The following is a 19,449-nucleotide window of genomic DNA, read 5'->3' as shown; positions in this document are numbered from 1 at the left end:
CTTACTATAAACAAGCATCGTGCTAAGTGCTTTGCATAGATTATCACATTCAGTCCTGAAAGTAACCCTGAGGTAAGCACTACTACAATTTTCATCTTACACACAAGGTAAACAGCTTGTCAAAAATGTTTAACGTGAATCTACTCAAGACTTTAGACCTAAATTCAAGTTTACAAGAAATACAGGTGAGAGAACAAGTTAAATGACATAATGAGGAAACAGCAAGACAAATCCAGAATGTGGGGCATTTTCCAACACAACTAACTGGCCTAGTCTCTCAAAAAAAAAAAAAGAAAAATTCATGTTATGGGAAAAAAAGAGAAAGGTAGGAGACCGTTTTAGATTAAAAGAGCCATCATAAAATGAAACCCACAGAATCATGTGTCACCAGGTGTCATCAAGGGAAAAAAAATCACAAAACTTTTATTTAAAATATAAAACCAGGGACTTCCCTGGTGGCACAGTGGTTAAGAATCCACCTGCCAATGCAGGGGACATGGGTTCGATCCCTAGTCCAGGAAGATCTCACATGCCACGGAGCAACTAAGCCCGTGTGCCACAACTACTGAGCCTGCGTGCCACAACTATTGAAGCCTGCTTGCCTCGAGCCCGTGCTCCGCAACAAGAGAAGCCATCACAATGAGAAGCCTGTGCACCGCAATGAAAGAGTAGCCCCCCCTCACAGCAACAACGACTGAGGACAGACAAAAATAAATAAATAAAATAAATAAATTTATATAAAAAAATAAAGTATAAAAGCAGAAACTGCAATAAAAATATAAGTGTAATAAAAACTTGATAAGAATAAAACTTTTACTTTAAGATTAGTTTATAACTATTTCCTATTTTCAACAGAATAAGCCAGGAGGGACAACCACCTGATTCATCTCCAGTCCTTGTATGGTCCAGGAGAGAATGGCTTTTACATTTTAAAATTATTTCATTTCAGATGGTTATGTAAGTACACACATAATATCCTCAATTTTGCTCCTGGCCAGCAAAACCAAAAATGTTTACTATTTGGTGTTTTGAGGAAAAGTTTGCTGGTAACTTATAGACTATGATGTTCTATTATTTTAGAATATACTTAAATGTATACTGCATACTGTATTCACATTTACTACATTTAATTTTATTCTCTTATCACAACCATTTGGAATCCTATTTTTTAAACTAAAATGTCTGAATGACCAAGGCAAGGCTAAAACTGGCAACTATTCCATGTATACTAATTCTAATTTCATGGTGAAAAGAACAGATGGTTTTTGTGTCATTGTTTCATGACTGTTTCCACTGTGGGTTCAACTTTCAATATTCTATACCTTAGAATTTAAAATTCAATTTAAGTATTAAAGCAGTTAAAGAATAAAAGACCTACCAAGGCATTTGGCCTAAATACCTGATGAGTAAGCTGGCTATAGCTTTCATCTTTTTTAAATTATTAAGATCTCTGAGATTTCATAGAGACTACAAAATAAATTTTTGGTTGACATGCACTGCTAGCTGTTCATGTTAATAACCAAGAAATTAAAAGCAATACTGCATGTATAATATAACCTGAAGCAAAATAATTAAATGGGAGATGCAGACAATCCTGAAAATAGCATTTAGCTAATCAAATAGAAGAAAAAAAAAAACCTTAAAAAGCAAAAGAAATGGATTTTTTAAAAAGTGATATATGTGTACAATGGAATACTGATCAGCAATAAAAAGGAACAAACTACTGATACATACAACAGCATGGATGAATCTCAAAAACATGATGCTGGGGGCTTCCCTGGTGGCGTAGTGGTTGAGTCCGCCTGCCGATGCAGGGGACACGGGTTTGTGCCCCGGTCTGGGAAGATCCCACATGCCGCGGAGCGGCTGGGCCCGTGAGCCACGGCCGCTGAGCCTGCGAGTCCGTAGGCTGTGCTCCGCAACGGGAGAGGCCACAGCAGTGAGAGGCCCGCATACCGCAAAAAAACAAACAAAACAAAAACCCATGATGCTGAATGAGAAAAGCTTTTACACATACCATTACTGACCAGCTCTACTTATGTGAAATTTTAGAACAGATACAACTAACCTATGGTGGGAAAACATCAGAGGAGTGCTTACCTGGCAAGGGATATAATGTAACTTTCTGGGATGATGGTAATAATAGGTCTGCACATGTTACAAAAGTGTATGTATTTGCCAAAACGTAATAGATGAATACTTAAAGATTTGTGCATTATACACAAATTTTACATCAACAAATACTGAACCCAATTAAATGTAGTTAATTAAATGCAGGCTTAAAGCATTGATGGGCAAGCACTGATGTCTGCAATTTACTTTAAAATGCAAAAAAAAAAGATGAGTTAATAAACAGAGGGACAGAAAGATGGATAGATCCATAATACAGTTTACTAACATGTAAGTACAGTAAAGTATAGTATAGTAGGATCTAGACCATGGGTGTACATGTGTTCACTGTGAAATTCTTACAAATCTGCTATATATTTGAAATATTTCATAATTGGGTTAAGAAACAAAACGAAATCAACCAGCTAAGTAAAAACTAACACCTAACTAAAGTTGAAGTTACACACTATAATAATAATTAAAAAAAAAAAAGGTTCGCTTGTTGCTGAGTTATGAAGGCATAGCTAAGTGGGACAAAGTCAACCATTACTTATAATATCTATATTCTGCTGATCAAGAAACTAGCCTGAGAAGCACAACAGACCAAGATGTGGCCCCCTTCACTGACCTTCTGTATACCCACAGACTGAAGAATATTCAGCTTTCTTTTTCTTTGAAAGGTATCCAAGTCCCATAGCTGTGCTGTATCAGAAGAAGTAGTGATGGCGTATCTCCCGGATGCATGCACAGAGATCGAGAACACCGATGATTCATGTCCTCTCATCCAGCTAACTAGCTCTTTGGTGACTGTGGGAAAAAGGAAAACAGTTATACAGGTCAAACCCTATATTTCATCTGAGAACTGATTCAGTTGATGGCTAGGGATTAATGAGGTCCCTCCACCTCCATTAACATCTAAAAAGAATGGAAGCCGGTGGTTGGTTGATGAAGTGCACCGTAGGACATGTTAGTAACATGTGTAACACCGAGGTTGGAGGAGAGGAGGCCGAAAGAGGGTTTAAGAACAGCTTGAACGTGACGTGATGGAGTCTGGGCTTTCTCTTGAAATAGTTTTATGCAGAAGAATACCATATCTGGTCTGCTTCAGAAAGCACTTTGAAGATATGGTGGATATACTAGAAAGGAGGAAGAGATTACAAAATGACTAGTTTATCTGTTGCTGTAATAACCCAGGCAGGAGATAAGGAGGGTCTATACTAAGAATGTGGCAGTGGAGAAAGGAACAAACTCAAGAGCTACAAAAGAAATATCAAAGGACTCAGTGATTAAATGGATGTGTTGAGACAAAAGAGGAGTTGAGACTCCAGTGGCTCTGGTTTAGTTACATAAGCAGGTGGTGATTCTACTACCTGACATAAATACACAAGGAGGGACAGACTTAGCAGTGTGAGAAGAGGTAAGAAATTTGATTTTTTACATTGATTTGGTGTGTGTACATGTGTGTGTGACACACAAGCAGAGAAAACAGTCTGGTAGAGAAAACACCAAAAGCTCTTCATAATAATTATCAATGAGTAATAAAATTACAGTGATTTTTACTTTCTCTTTACGTTTTTCTGTGTCTCCCAAGTTTTCTGTAATAGGCATGGTATACTTTTATGGTCAGATTTTTTTCCTCCAGAAAGATGGAAGTGGGGAGAACAGTCAGAAAGCAAGATGTAAATCTGGGAAGCATTAAGACACAAAGTAGGTCAAAACTGAAGATAGAGGAACAGATAAACCCTTGGGAAGGGAGGAGTGGTTTCGAAACACCAGTCTGAAGTCTGGCATTACTTAATGCTCAATTTTTCATTGGCCTTCAGTGAAATGAGAAAAGGATAACGTAATGAGTTTTTCATAAAGCTAAATTTAAAGTAATACCTTTTAATCTGTTGTATCCTTCTAAGTTTTATGTTTTAAAAAAAATCCCTTGTTTTATGAAATGAAGTTACATTGTTTTTTTCCAATGTCAATCAGCAAAATTAAAAGTTGACAACCTATGTTGGTTCCTCTACTTTTTCTTTTTAATTGGGTCAAATACCCAGAAGTCTAGGAACCACTAAAAGAACCCAGAAAAGAAAGAGTCGGAAAAGTAGAACCAAGAGAGGTAACAGTAGAAAACTAAGACTCTTGAAGTAACCCAAAGTGTTAAAAGCTATGGAGAAACAAAATGAAAAGGATAAAGAGGATTTACACAATCAGAGGTTACTAAAGACCTTGGAGATAGGAGTCTTGGAAGCCTGGATGGGGGGCCTAAGAGTCAGAATCCATCGATGGATGCTGTGAAGAAGCAGGATTTGGCAGCAAAGAAAGGGAGGTAGTTGGGGAAGTAGAGACGGTACCTGAGGAAGGGGCTTGGTTAAGAGGGGTTTCCATAAGACAGAAGACACTATAAAAAGATAAAACTAAGATGAGAGGAGGAGAGAATGGATAAAATCTAAGGAAAGCAATCACACAGGAGTTTAAAGACTTAGTTTTTCAGAACTTCAGTGACAGCAGTGTTTGTAATATCAAAAATTGGAAACAGTTTAAAGTCCATCAATAGGTAATAGGCTAAATAATTATGGTATTGCAAACATTTATAGAGTATGAATACTAAGTACTGATCTTAAATATATAAAATTTTCATGAGGTAAGGGAGTGATTCCACCAAACAATATAAATAGGATGATCATACATTTGTTCAAGTATAAAAAAGGTATATGCATAGAACACAGATTGGAAAGATCAGTCCCTGTTATAAAAACACTGACTGTGTCTCTGGGCATTACTGCAGGATGACTGCCTTTTCTTCCTGCATGTGCGGTGAGAGGGTACTAGTGATTAAGAACAGGGACCCTGAAGCTTGACTCCCAGATTAGGAATCCTGGCTCCACCGCTTACCAAGCTGTGGGAACTTAGTCAAGTTACTTCTGTGCCTCAATTTCCTCATCTGCAAAATGGGCATAACAAGAGTATCCATCTCTGTGGGTTATTATAAGTAAAATTAATTAATATGTATAAAATCATAGAACAGTACCTGGCAAGGAGTAAACACTATATAAGTGTTAGCTATCGCTATTACTACCATTCTTATTATTGTTTATAATTTTTCTAAATATTATAATACATAGCTTACATTAATAACAAGAAAAAACAATGCAGTTGAGATTTTTTTTTCTTAATAATAAGTTCAGTTTACAGAACTCTAAGTTCTCTGTTAAAAAATATAATGTGGGGGCTTCCCTGGTGGCGCAGTGGTTGAGAGTCCGCCTGCTGATGCAGGGGACACAGGTTCGTGCCCTGGTCTGGGAAGATCCCACATGCTGTGGAGCGGCTGCGCCCGTGAGCCATGGCCGCTGAGCCTGCACGTCCGGAGCCTGTGCTCCGCGACGGGAGAGGCCACAGCAGTGAGAGGCCCGCGTACCACAAAAAAAACAAAACAAACAAACGAACAAAAAAAATATAATGTGGTACAAAATACATAGGTTATATTTAAAAAGTGTTTATTCTTGTACCTGTATAGTAAGGAATTTGGCCTTCAAAGAGAGGTATGGCCTTTGTCCAGGCTCCAAGGAGGCAACCTCTAAACCCTTGGAATTACTCCAGTGGTAGGAGTGTCTTTGTTATTTGTGGTAGGTCCCTGCACAACAGCAGATGGTTTATGCTAAGGAGAGAACCTCAGAGTGGGGACTGGCCACACCAGAAAGACCAACCATGCAAGTGACTGGAAGGTTGGGGCTTTCGGCCACATGATGTCAGCCCAACCTCCAGAGAAGAGGAGGGCTGGACACGGAGTTTAAAATCAAGTGGGCAATAATCCAATCATGCCTATGTTATGGAGCCTCAATAAAAACTCTGGAAGTCAGAGCCTGTGTGAATTTCCCGGTGTGGGAATACTCGGTGCGGATGGCCACACATGGATGCCGGGAGGGTTATGTGTCCCTGGGGACAATGGAAGCTTCTATTTTGTGAGCCTCCCAGATTCCACCCTATGCGTCTCTTCCTTTGGCTAGTTTTAATTTGTATCCTTCTGCTACATCAAAACTATAACCATAAGCATAGTGCTTCCCTGAATTCTGTGAGTCATTCTAGTGAACTCCCAAACCTGAGGGTAGTTGTGGGGAACCCTGAGTTTGTAGTCTGTTGATTGGATGTGAGGATGGCCTTGGGACCCCCAAACCTGTGGCTAGTGTCTGAAGTGAGGGTCATCGGGTGGCGTCTGATCCCTCAGACTATACAAATCAGCCAACTCCCTGCAGTATCTCTGTCTGCATTTCACTCTGCTTCAGAAGAGAAATAGGACTTCTTACCTGTATCGAAACATTTAATAGAATAATCAGCTAACGCCACAAGGAATTCAGACTTCCTATGAAGATTAAAGGCCAGAGCTGTGCAAGCTTGCGATGTTCGCTGAACAAGATTAAACCTATGAAGAGATTACTGCGTTAGTATCAGAAATTCTTCCAATAATTGTAAAATTTCACATTGGAGGAGTCCTTAGAGATGAAGAAAATGAAACCCAGAAAAATGAGCTCCCATTTTGGCAGAACAAAAACAGATTACGAAGAGTGCTACCTGTTATGTAAAGGAGTTTGGATTTTACTTACACAGAATGGGAAGCCATCAAGAATTTTTGAGCACAGCAGAATCAAAGTCAGGCATGTCTTTCAGGAAGAGGATTCTGGCAGAGATGGCAAATGGACAGGGGGACAAGAAGAGATTATTAAGAAAGCTACTACAGAGACTCTCAACCAGCGTTACGGGTATAAAATGGAAATGACGAATAGGAGAGGTGTCAGAAGTCAAGTGGAGAAAGGCCTGGTGACGCATGGAACATGGGGTGAAGAAGGAGGAATCAGGAATTCCTCACACGTGAAATGAAGATAAGAAAAGATGTCTCATAAGGTTGTCGTGACAGTTAAATGAAATAATATCTGATGATTAAATGAAATAATGTATGTTAAGTACTTAGCAGAGTACTTGGCACCTAGCCAGAGTTTCATTTACCAAAAAAATGAAGGTTTCAAGCTTAGGCAAAAAAGGAACCCACGTGGGGGTAGGAAACAACCATTCTGGTTTTAAACATGTAGAGTTTAAGGGCCTTGAAAAGCATTTAGAGCCGTGCTGCCCAAAAGAAATGGAAGGCAGGCCACATGCATAATTTAAAAATTTCTAGGAGCCACATAAAAAAAGTAAAAAGAAACATATGAAATTAATCTTAACATATTTAACTTAATTCATTGTGTATCTAAAATATTACCTTTTTAAAAATTTTTTTTAATATTACCGTTTTAACATTTCAGTAATAAAAAACTGTTAGAGATATTTTACATTTTTTTTTCATAGTAAGTCTTCAAAACCCATCTCAATTTGGACCAGCCGCCTCTCAAGGGCTAAAGAGCTCCATACAAGTTAGTACCCACCGCATTAGTCCAACCTAGAAGCTCCTCAGTGGGTGGCAGAAGCAGGTCTGAGAATACCTAGAACATGGAAGGAAGCAGGCCAGGGACAGATGCCCAAATAGAAATGAAAAGCGACCACTGGGTTAGGCGATTAGCAAGAGGCAGCCCATTGCAGTGGGCTTCAGAATCAGACAGGCCTGGTTTCAAGTCACAGCTACGCCACTTACACCTCTGCCCAGATGTGAACATTTACAGAGAGAAAAGGGACAGTGGACAGAATAAAAGAGAGGACTACTCATGGTGCAAAGTCCCGAGGGCGGCCATAGAAGATAAAGTTTAGTGCTGGAAGAAATTAGGATCACCTGTTTCTACAAAGGAGGTGGCAAAGAGTTATGGATGGTTGAACTTACAGATATAGTTGAGGTTCCCTTGAGAAGAAAGGGAAGCTTGAGGGCGTCTATTTCCTCATGAATTAGGAGGCTAGGCAGTCAGAATAAGAGTAGAGTCTGAACATAGGGAATCACGGAAATTGGTAAAAGTTTGGAATATTCAGAGAAGAATGGGAAAAGTAAATGACAATAGATACAAGCAAATGAAGTACTAGCATCACCGATGCTGAAGTTCATTACTCTGCAATGGAGTCAATCAACAATTATTTTTATTTTGTTTGGTCTGTTATTTTCTTTAGTGGGAGCAAAGAAGAGACAGGTGTATTGATTTAAGATTGGGAACTAGGGCTTCCCTGGTGGCGCAGTGGTTGAGAGTCCGCCTGCCGATGCAGGGGGCACGGGTTCGTGCCCCGGTCCGGGAAGATCCCACATGCAGCGGAGCGGCAGGGCCCGTGAGCCATGGCCGCTGAGCCTGTGCATCCGGAACCTGTGCTCCGCAGCGGGAGAGGCCACAACAGTGAGAGGCCCGTGTACCGCAAAAAAAAAAAAAAAAAAAAAAAAAAAAGATTGGGAACTGGCTGGGTAGGTTAGCAAGAATAAAGGGTGGGAAAACTGTGACTATTACGTTTTTGGTAAGGAGTAGAAACAATGATTAACAGATGTCTACCTAGTAAATCACAGATAGATAAATCATATATGACCTCTTCTTTCCCTGAACTATTTGAGAATAAGTTACTGAGATCACGTTTCCCACAGACAAGGAAATTCTCCTATTTAATCATAATATAACCATCACAATTAGAAAATTACATTTATGTATTACTACCATCTAATCCCCAGACCCCAGTTTTGCCCATCGTCCTAATAATGTCCTTTACAGCAAAGGGACCAGTCCAGGTCCAAGCCTTGACTTGCCATGTGTCTAGGCTCCCTCTGTCTGGAACGGTCTTCAGTCTTTCCACAACTTTCATGACCTTGACCCTTACGAAGATCACAGGCCAGTCTTGTTCTACAATGCCCTTAATTCAGCTTTGCCTGCTGATTCTACTGATTAGACTCAGGTTTCCTGTCTTTGGTAGATAGGACTATCAGAGAAGCAACACTGTGTTCTCATCACTGCACACAAACTTTGATTTGTCCCACTACTGGTTAATTTAATTTTAATCATTTGATAAGGTGGTGTTTGCCAGGTTTCTTCACTGTAAAATTACTCTTTTTTTCCTCTTTAATTAATAAATATTTTGTGGGGAGGTACTTTGCGACTATGCAAATATCCATTCTCATTAAACTATGTTTGTTGATTACAGCATGAATTCACGAATTTCTATTTTACTCAGTGGATTATGACCCATCACTATCAATTATTTTGAAATGCAAATTGTCTCCAATCTGCCCAGAGAGAGCTCCTTCAAGCTGACGTTTATGTCTTTTTGACACATCCCCATCACTCTCTGAACAAGTCCTTCTTTTGGCTACAAAGTGTTCCAGGCTCATCTTGTTCTCTCCCTGCCTCCATCCTGAAACTGGCTATTTCTGAAAGGATCCCTGATTTCTTGTACCAGAGAGTGATATTTAGAAAAGAACTGGGCACTAGGTATATTCATTACTACTGCGGTGTTATTGCTCCCAGGTCCTATGCATGGACAAAGCTAGGAAATATATGTACATATATAATTCATTCACTTTCTCATACACACACCTCTGTTCATTTCTATGTCTGTCTATATATGCTCAAAACCAGGAGTTCACACAGATATACCCAATTACAATCCAGTTCCACAGGGTTCAGTCGCGTTTCCTCCCTTTCCATGTTTGTAACTCCCCTTTCCAATAGTGAGGAATCTGGACCCCATCATCCTCAGTCTATTTACTCATTTGACCAAACCTCCCCTCTTTCCCGTGACTGCCCTGCCCCCAGGCAGACACGTTCTGACTCTCTGGCTGGGCTAACACAGTTTTCCCTCCCATCCACCCACCCTCACTGCACAGATGCCTGCCTTAATCAATCCCACCTAATTGCTTTTTCACTAATTGTTCGGCAAAGGAAGAGAAGACGAGGAAGAGTAAGGATCAATTCTCTAAAACTCCAGATCTAGTATACTGACAATAATGTATAAAGGAAACTGTGTTCTTTCTAAACAATTAACAGACATTAACTGATAAATTAGCAATAATACAATTTTAAATTTAAGGGAAAAAAAGCTACTAGAGATGCTGTTAAAACCAGAACTTTAATTCTCTGAAAAAAAAATCCAACCATTTTATCTTTCTATTCTTTCTCACGTTATTCCACCAACACTTATGACAGTTTTACAAAGTGCCTGAAATACAGTAAGAACTGAATAAATCTTTCTGAATGAATAATTAATAGCAGGTGCTAAAATAGTCAAGGAATTAATTACTTGGTAAACATCCAAAGTATCTGCTCACCTGTTTCCATACAAGTCAAAAACATAGATATTTCCTTGATGGTCCCCAGCAATTAAAGAATCACCTGAGCTATCAAAAGCCACATTCAAAAATCGTAAAACTTTGGGCAGGTAGTCAGAAGTGTTGTGAATGATGTTCACTATAATTCTGTCAAGAAAACAAAAACAAAAACCATTAAATTCTATGTCAAGCGTTACTTGTTGTCATGAAAACTATGGATTTTGTAGTATGCCTCACTAATTCTGAAGTTTTCTGCCTACCCCGTCCTTCCTTCTCCTACTGCTGCAGCTCCTCTGTCTCTCCTAGAAGCAACCCTACAAGGATTTCTGAAAACTGTCCCGGAAGTTATTGTCAAAGTAGCTACCGTTCGTTTATTTATCAAATACCTGAAAACCCAGGGTGTCAGACACTGAACAAGCCAGGAGCTAAGAGTAGTTGATAGACAGGGGCCCTGCCCTCAGGAAGCTTTCAGTTTAGTAGTAAAGACAGACACTAAAAAACATAAACACACACATGAAGAGATTTATAAACTGTGATTAAGTCATAGACAACAGGATATGATAAGAAAATGTATTTCTGATTTGAGTAGTTGAATTGTTACATCAAGCAACAGACCCATGATAAAAACAATGTAGTAATAAGGGAAAAGTAGTTTTATATAAATCACAAGCTACCACATGTGAGAAAAATTTCAATTCAATATCCTAATTTTAAGATATCCTAATGAGATTTTGTTTTTGTGATTACAGAACGTTCCAAGTGTACATGAGTTTTATTTTCAGGTATATTTGTCTAAAGCTATTATTTTTTGAGAGGAAGATCATGTACCATGTATCTGCTGAAAAGAAAACTGTTATAAAACTTGTAGCACAAATTAACTAACTCTTTAAAATAATGTATGTTTACATTTGGGTCACGAAGACCAGAAGAGTCCCATTTTCTCCTGCAACAAGTTTCCAAATCACGAAATTTTTTATCTTAATTGACTTTCTACAAATTTGAATTTTAATATTAGAAACATCTGCCTCATTATCACTTCATTTAAAAAAACACTACATTGAATTAAGTACATCAAACATTTTCTATAGTTTATCTAAAAGTAAGGCTTTCAGACTCATTGGGTAAAACAGTAAAATTATTTTTATCTAGTCCCTGACAAAGATTCTTGGCTTGACCAAACTCTAGTCAGGCTCGCAAACCTTCTCCTAGGCCCTTCTGTGCGCTCCCTTATAAAATCTACTTTTAGCAAGAATGCTGCTTAGTCAGTTTAATCAGAACCCCCTACCCTCAATACTACTGTCCTTGACATCCGATGGGTTCCTCATCCTCCACCATCTCCCAAGTGATGTCTGATCACCTTGGCCTGTCTTCAGCAGGAATCCTGTGAGGTAGATTTAGCCAGAGCTCCCTTAACCCCAGATGTTTTCTCTTAGTGATTTTCCATCCACCGACCCCCACCCTTCTCCTTGGCTATAGCTTCCCACTCGCCCAGGCTGTATTCAGGACTGAGCCCAGTTCTACCCTGAGGTCTTGTTTCCTCTATCGCAACAGTCCTGAATACAGTCTGTTTTTACTTTAACTACTGTCCAGCTCTGGTTTTTTTTTTTTTTTTTTTTTTGCGGTATGCGGGCCTCTCACTGTTGTGGCCTCTCCGGTTGCGGAGCACAGGCTCCGGACGCGCAGGCTCCGCGGCCATGGCTCACAGGCCCAGCCGCTCCGCGGCATGTGGGATCTTCCCGGACCGGGGCACGAACCCGTGTCCCCTGCATCGGCAGGCGGACTCTCAACCACTGTGCCACCAGGGAAGCCCCCAGCTCTGGTTTGTGTCTGACATTCCCAAAGGGGGATGGGGGGAATAAATGTATTGAAATAGTAAGTAACAACATCGAAATGTTCCCGGGCAATTAAGCTCAGACCAAGCAAACGACTTTTTCCTCCAGTCTTTTTTCTGTAACATTTATCATGTGTCTGGATTACACGATCACTGTTCAAAATACGGAAAATACAGAAAAACACTAATAATTTGATTATAACCCTACCATCATGATATAATCACATTTAATAGTAAAATTCTGTCCTTCTGATTTTTCATATAAATCACACATGCAAATATTTATTTTAAAACGGCTTTTCGGGGCTTCCCTGGTGGCGCAGTGGTTGAGAGTCCGCCTGCCGATGCAGGGGACATGGGTTCGTGCCCCAGTCTGGTAAGATCCTACATGCCGCGGAGCCATGGCCACTGAGCCTGCGCGTCCGGAGTCTGTGCTCCGCAAAGGGAGAGGCCACAACAGTGAGAGGCCTGCGTACCGCAAAACAAAACAAAACAAAACCCGGCTTTTCAATTGCTCACAATTCGCCTGACAGAGTTCCTCAGTCTTTAAACATAGTAAAAACATCAAATATTTACAGAACACCAAGATGCATGAGACACTAATTCCCTAAGACAATCTTGCTGTTAAGTATGATTATCTTCACTTACAGCCTAAGAGATTAACTTGCCCAAGGTCACAGAGCTAGTGAGTGGACATTTACTTCAACTAAAGTCCCTCTGACTCCACAGTCAGGGCTCCATGCTTCTCTCAACACCGTAACAACGGGTTTTACTGAACAGAAAGAAAGCTATGTTTTAGTGGAAGAAACAAATGAGGATATTTGCACACAAACTTGTTTCTTTCATTTTTTGAATCTTGCATGTGTATCTAGATATTTTATAACAGCAAGAAAGAGAATTATTGTGGGTTGGCATAACTTTTACAACATTTAGAGAACATGAGAAGGGTGCTATTTACATAAACTCCAAATTTGGAAATGAAAATCTCTACTGAAGTACCCCTATTCTAGATAACATGTTTATTCAATGGAGTTGATGGACAGCAGTATTGTTAGGGGACCGATAGCAACCAGAAACCAAAGAAACTAATGGTACAATGTGCAGCAGTGTGCTTTGGGCATGTGTAGTTGGCACTCGAAGTCTACTGATTTGTTGAGGAGCAAGCAAAGGATCAACAGAAAAATTACGAGAACAAGAAACACACTGCAATATGAGTGCAAGTGAGGCAGCAAGGTCCACGGAATCCTAAGGAATTAGAAGCAATAAGATTAATCTGTGTGCAGCAACTGGAACCAAGATGGCACCATTTTGGGACAAAGGCTTCCATTAAAGTCACCCAGGAGCCTCAAACAGGACAGATACCTGGGAACTGAATGAAAAGAAGAGTTGGGGAGGGAGGGATGAATGCGCAGGGCAACAGCAATTTTTAGGGCAGTGAAAATACTTTGTATGAGACCGTAATGGTGGATGAGTCATTATACATTTGTCCAAACCTACAGAATGTAGAACACCGAGACTGAATCCTAATGTTAACTGTGGAATTTGGGTAATAATGATGTCTTCATGCAGGTTCATCAATTGCAACAAATATCTGGTGGAGAATATTAATAAGGGGCAGGCTAGGCATGTGCGGGAGCAGGGGGTATAAGGGAAATCTCTGTACCTTCCTCTCAATTTTGCTGTGAACCTAAAAAACTGTCCTAAAGAAATAAAGTTTATCAAAAAAAAAAAAAAAAAAAGCAGCAGCAACGGCTACCCTTACTAAAAAGAGTGTCCTACCTTGTAAACCGTAACCCCTTCCTCCACCACTATCACCACCATACACGTTAATACGTAAACTCCAAGAGACCCAGAAGTTTGTTTTGGTCCACAGCTGTCCCTCAGCGCTTAGAAGCTTGGCACATGGTAAGTGCTCATCAAATAGTCGATGAGCGAATGCTTGCCTGAATACAAACAATGATTCAAGGATGGATAAACTGCGGCATTTGGAAGGGGGAGCAGTGCATTGTTCTCCTCCTCCCGCATCAGTTCCTCCTCCTGAGTTCTTTCCCAGCTGGAATAACTAACGAATATTTACTGAGCATCTACTGCGTGGCAGGAATACTACAGGGATTCTGTGTTAATTAAGGCAGGCAGTCCTGGTACTCATCAGAAACTCAAATTCCCTGGCATAAATCAGGACCTCCCGCTCCACGTTGATCCTAATGAGACCCCGTCCCCAGGACTGGGCCGGGGGTCTCTAAGGATCATGAAACTCAGGGCACCTGGGTTTCTGGAGGTCACCCAACCCAGGTATCCGGGGCAGGATCAGAGCCAGGACCCGAACCTCCATCCAGCCTCCCTCACCCCTTCCAGAGGTCCTCCCCAACAGCCCCTCCAACGCCTCGCCAAAGCCGCGGACCCGCCCCTCGCCGGCGGCCATCCCCCTCCACAGCGCGCGCCTCCCGCCGCGGCCTTTACCCGTCCCGAGTGGCCGGGGATGGTTTGCGGTGCCATATCTTGCCGCTCTCCTTGTTGCCCAGGTTTATGCTCTGCATGTCGCAGTCCACGCGCGACCGCCGCCAGTCCAGCGGACAACGGTCCCGGCGCCTTTCCGGCACGCCCCGCGCTTCCTGCCCGGGAAACTTGAGCGCCGGCTGCGGCTGCCGGATCCCCGCCGACCGCACCAAGCGCGCGCAGGCCGCCGATCGGACGGCGCTAAACCCCGCCCAGGCGACCCCTCCCGCTCTGGACAATGGAATCAGCCTACGACCGTCTCCCTTAGACTCCGCCCCCTTTCGCGTCCCTTCTCCCCACCCCACCGCCCAAAACCTTCTGGGAATCGTAGTTTTCTGCAGGTGTAACCTGGCGCGCGGAATCGGCTTGGGAATTCTGCTTTCTGGGGCCCTCGCTGGGTTTTAGGCTTTCAACGGAAGCAATAAAAGTGATTTTCCCCCAGGGCCCCCAGATCCCGTTTCACGTTGCGTTTAGGGATTGAGGAGTTTTACAGACAACTAATAGAGAAGCAAGGACCCAAATGCATTGAGAATTGAAGGGTTCCTTTTATAGAACATTCGGGTTCAAAAAAGAACCTTGATGGAGTCCACTCTTCTTGACATTTTCTTTTTTCTTTTTTCTTTTTTTTTACCTTTTCATCATCGTCATGAATGTTGTTTTAATTCCGTAGTCTAACAAGAGGCTCCAGTATTATGGCGTCGGATCCCCCAGTCATGCACCAGTAAAGTAACGTCATCAACAACCTGTTGCGTTGACGCCAGAGAAATTCTTTTTGGTAAATATTTACTTCAAACTTGTATAGTGCTTACTAGGTATCAAACACTCTTCTAAGTGCTTTAGGACTATTAACTCATTTAAGTTTTTTAATCCTCATAACAAACCTACAACATTGGTAATACTGTCATCTTCATCTTTAGTGCTTTATGAGGTAGTGTATTGGTTTGCTGAGGCTTTGTGCCACAAACTTGGTGGCTAAAACAACAGAAATTTATTCTCTCATAGTTCTGGAGGCCAGAGTCTGAATCAAAGTGTTGGCAGGTCACTCCCTCCAGAGGCCCTAGGGAAGATTACTTTGCCTCTCCCACCTTCTGGTGGTTGCTGGCTTCCTTGGCATGGGACCACATCACTCCATTCTCTGCCTGCATCTTCACCAAGCCTTGTCTTTTCCTCTAATCTCTGTCTCAAATCTCCCTTTGCTTTTCTCTTATAAGAACACCTGTCCTTGGATTTAGGGCCCACCTGGATAATTTAGGATAATCTCCTCATTTTAAGATCCTTAACTTACTTACACCTGTGAAGACCCATTTTCCAAATAAGATAACATTCACACGTTCTGGGCATTACTCCCTGGGTATATATTTCCGGGGTCCACCATTCAACCCACTACAGGTAGAAAAATGGCATTTTACAAAATTATATGACCGTGATATTTAAAAAGCTCAAACTCTAGCAGAAATACAAAATGCTCACAAAAATTTAGCAGTGTGGATTTTAAAACTTTTTATATTGTTATCAAGGGGTGGCCCTGAGAGACAACTCTTAGTAACCCTTTGCAGAGGAGATTTTTATTTTTTAATTTATTTTTATTTTTTATATTTTTATTTTATTTTTATTTATTGGATTTGAGATGGTAATAAACTGTATGTATGAATGTTTGCATTATTATTCAGGAAATTTAAGGTGTTAAGCTTAAGGGCACCTAACTTGAAACAGGTTATTTCCCACATCTGTGTCTCACACAGGTAACTTTTTATCAGTAGCAGAGACAAATCTGCTGAATGATTTCCTTAACTACTCTGGTTTAACCTGCCTGCAGCTCAGCTTGTATGGGTGGTCACAGCCTATGTGACCATCCTATTCAATTTCAGATACATTGGTAAAGAGGTTTCCATATTACAGATCTTCTGGACACCCACTTTTCACTTATCTTTGGATTTAGTTGGGCCAGATCTGAAGGTCAGGCTGGCAACTGAAGAGATGTGCACCCATGGCTGCCAACCTCCCAATTTTTTCTCTTTTCTTTTTTTTTTTGGCCGCACCATGTGACATGTGGGATCTTAGTTCCCCAATCAGGGATCGAATCTGCACCCCCTGCATTTGAAGCGCAGAGTCTTAACCCCTGGACCACCAGGGAAGTCCCTAATCTCCCAATTTAGTAACCCAAGTTGGTAGACCATTTTCTAGTTCCTTCTTGAATCATTATGTAGTCAATAACTGATGCATACTATACATAGATATTTTTCAGCTTTATTGAGATATAATTTGCATTTAATAAACTGTACATATTTAAAGTGTATAATTTAATAAGTTTTGACATAAATATATTCCTGTGAAACCATGACCATAATCAAGATAATGAATATATCCATCACCTCCAAAATTTTCCTTCTGCCTTTTTGCAATCTCTTTTTATCCCTACCCCACCTTGTCCATGGGCAACCACTGATCTGCTTTCTGTCTCTTACATTAGTTAATATTTTCTAGAAATGTATACAAATGGGTGTTAAACTAGGTACTCTTTTTTTTTTGATCCGGTTTCTTTCATTCAGCATAATTATTTTGAGAGTCAACTATGTTGTTGGGTATATCAGTGGTGCATATGTTTTTATTGCTGAGTAGTATTCCATGGTATTGATATACCACAATTAGTGGTGTATTCAGCTGTTGATGAACATTGGGATTTTTTCCAGTGTTTGGCTATTACAAAGAAAGCTGTTATGGACATTCCTGTTCAAGTCTTTGTATAAATATATGTTTTCATTTCTGATGAGTAAATTCCTAGATGTGGAATGGCTGGGCCATATGATAAGTGTAGGTTTAACTTTTTAAGACAGTATCAGTCATTTTCAAAGTAGTTGTCATTTTACATACCCACCGATACTGGATAGTGTAGGATAGTTTCAGATACTCCATATCTATGATGAGTCTTTGTCATTATAGCCATTCTAGGAGTGTTGTGGTACTTCATGGTGAGTTTATGTTGTGTGGGATCCTAGTTCCCCGACCAGGGATCGAACCCACACCCCCTGCAGTGGAAGCTCGGAGTCTTAACCACTGGACCACCAGGGAAGTCCCTTTCATGGTGATTTTAATTTCCATTTCTGGAATGACAAATGATGTTCAGTATCTTTTCATGGGACTTTTTGCCTTCTGCATATATCTGCTCAGATCTTTTGCCTGATTTATAATTGGGTTGTTTTCTTATTATTGAGTTTTGAGGATTCTGTATATGTTCTGGATATAGGCCTTTTATCATGTTTATGTTCTGCAAATATTTTCTCCTAGTCTTTGTCTTGCTTTTTCATTCTCTTGACCATGTCTTTGAATGCATAGAAGCTATTAATATGGATGAAGGGTTGACCAAGTCAGTCACTGTGGAAGGAAACCAAACAGGCAACAGTTGGATGACAAGGGTCCGTTGACATATTGTGTAGGAAAGCTGACATTGCACAGGAAAGAGTTCTGCTTCATCAGTAAAACAGAAACGTGTGTCATGCTGCTAACTGACACGAACCCAGGCAATGTTTTCCGTTTCCTAGACAACTATTTGGCCCTGTAAGGAAAGGGGTGAGGAGGCCAAAGCCATTACAGGTGAACTATGGCATAGTGCACGTCCCCCACCCTTTAAACATGAATCAGAACGGAAAAGGAAAATCAAAGGGTTGTGCTCCAAGGTGCTTAAATAAATATTCATGCCTAGGGGTTCTCATAAAACATACATGAAAGCAACCAAGGGTAGTATTTCATGTGGAGTCAAAAAAGGATTTGGCACCTACAGTTGAAATGGTACAGTATCAAAGCAGAGGGGAAAGTGTGATGTTGATCTTGACAGGCAGCAAGATCAGTCCCACATACAGTGAGAAACAACTCACATAAACTAGGGTTTCTAAAAGGCCTCCTCCAGACTAAAGGAAGGAGGAGACCAGAGGGCAAAGCTCCCTCTTCCATGGCAGAGTGGGCAGTGGTTGCAAGTTTCTCATCTTTACAGCCCTTACGCGTGGCCAGGAGAGGAGGAGGACTTAGAATTCTTGATCTCTATCTCATCCAAAGCTGTCCTAAGAAGCAAGGACAGCCTAGAGCCACCTCTGCCTTAGCTGCAACTGCATACTATCCCATCTTATGGATGCAACATAATTTAATAATTCCCCTATTTTTGCAGTTGGGTTTTAAAAAATTATATGCAAACATTATGCCAGAGAAATTAATATCTAAGTGTGCAATTGTAGGCACTGGTATAAGCCAGCTCAGGAAGCTTCTATAGGGAAGCTTAAACCTTCCAAATTATGCTCTGCAGGTAGTGGCCTATTCCAAAGGCCTCCCTGGGCAGAGGGCTGTGGAGTCAGAGATTGCTGGGAATATCTCCCATAGGACTGGATAGCTATTCTTGATTCACAGGTTCCTGATAACATTTGCGGTCTCAGAGGACAGGTGTGTGACAGGATGCCAGTAAACCATGAGTAAAATGCCTCTAAGTGCTGTAAGGGTGGAAGGCAAACTGATTGGGCTAAGCATTTATTGTCCACTAAAGTATTCTAGGGCAGCGTGGCATCCTTCCTGCCCGCCCTGGGCAGTGTGTGGAGAGAGGCCACAGAGCCGAGTGAGGATGACCACTTTCATGGCAGAGCAATATCTTTGGAGATGGTTTTTGGGGGACACCAAGTCCACCGTCTCCCCAGATTGCCAGCATTCTGATTACAGGCAACTCTCCTTTCTACCAAATTCTGCGAGTATTGCTTTTTTTCAAGCAGCGAGCAGCCCGACCTGATTTGGTAACATCTTCATTGCCCTAAAAATCCTATGTGCTCCACCA

General features: G+C 41.0%; 1 protein-coding gene across 2 annotated transcripts in view; it reads right to left on the bottom strand.

The window, feature by feature from the left end:
- Nucleotides 1-14,680, bottom strand: part of TBC1D31 (TBC1 domain family member 31) — a gene marked incomplete at its 5' end in the record, with an annotated part of 62,173 nt that extends 47,493 nt beyond the window's left edge. For both annotated transcript variants that reach the window (XM_079722648.1, XM_079722649.1), the window contains 4 exons: nt 2,738-2,916; nt 6,402-6,517; nt 10,313-10,459; nt 14,604-14,680. In XM_079722648.1, coding sequence (XP_079578774.1) covers nt 2,738-2,916; nt 6,402-6,517; nt 10,313-10,459; nt 14,604-14,680 — 519 coding nt within the window. The remainder of the gene's footprint in view (nt 1-2,737; nt 2,917-6,401; nt 6,518-10,312; nt 10,460-14,603) is intronic.
- Between the last annotated feature and the right edge of the window lie 4,769 nt (nt 14,681-19,449).

This window comes from Hyperoodon ampullatus (genome assembly GCF_949752795.1).
Source record: "Hyperoodon ampullatus genome assembly, chromosome: 17".
Classification (NCBI taxonomy): domain Eukaryota; kingdom Metazoa; phylum Chordata; class Mammalia; order Artiodactyla; family Ziphiidae; genus Hyperoodon; species Hyperoodon ampullatus.
Note: the sequence above shows the minus strand (reverse complement) of the source record. Positions and strands in the feature narration are given on the sequence as shown.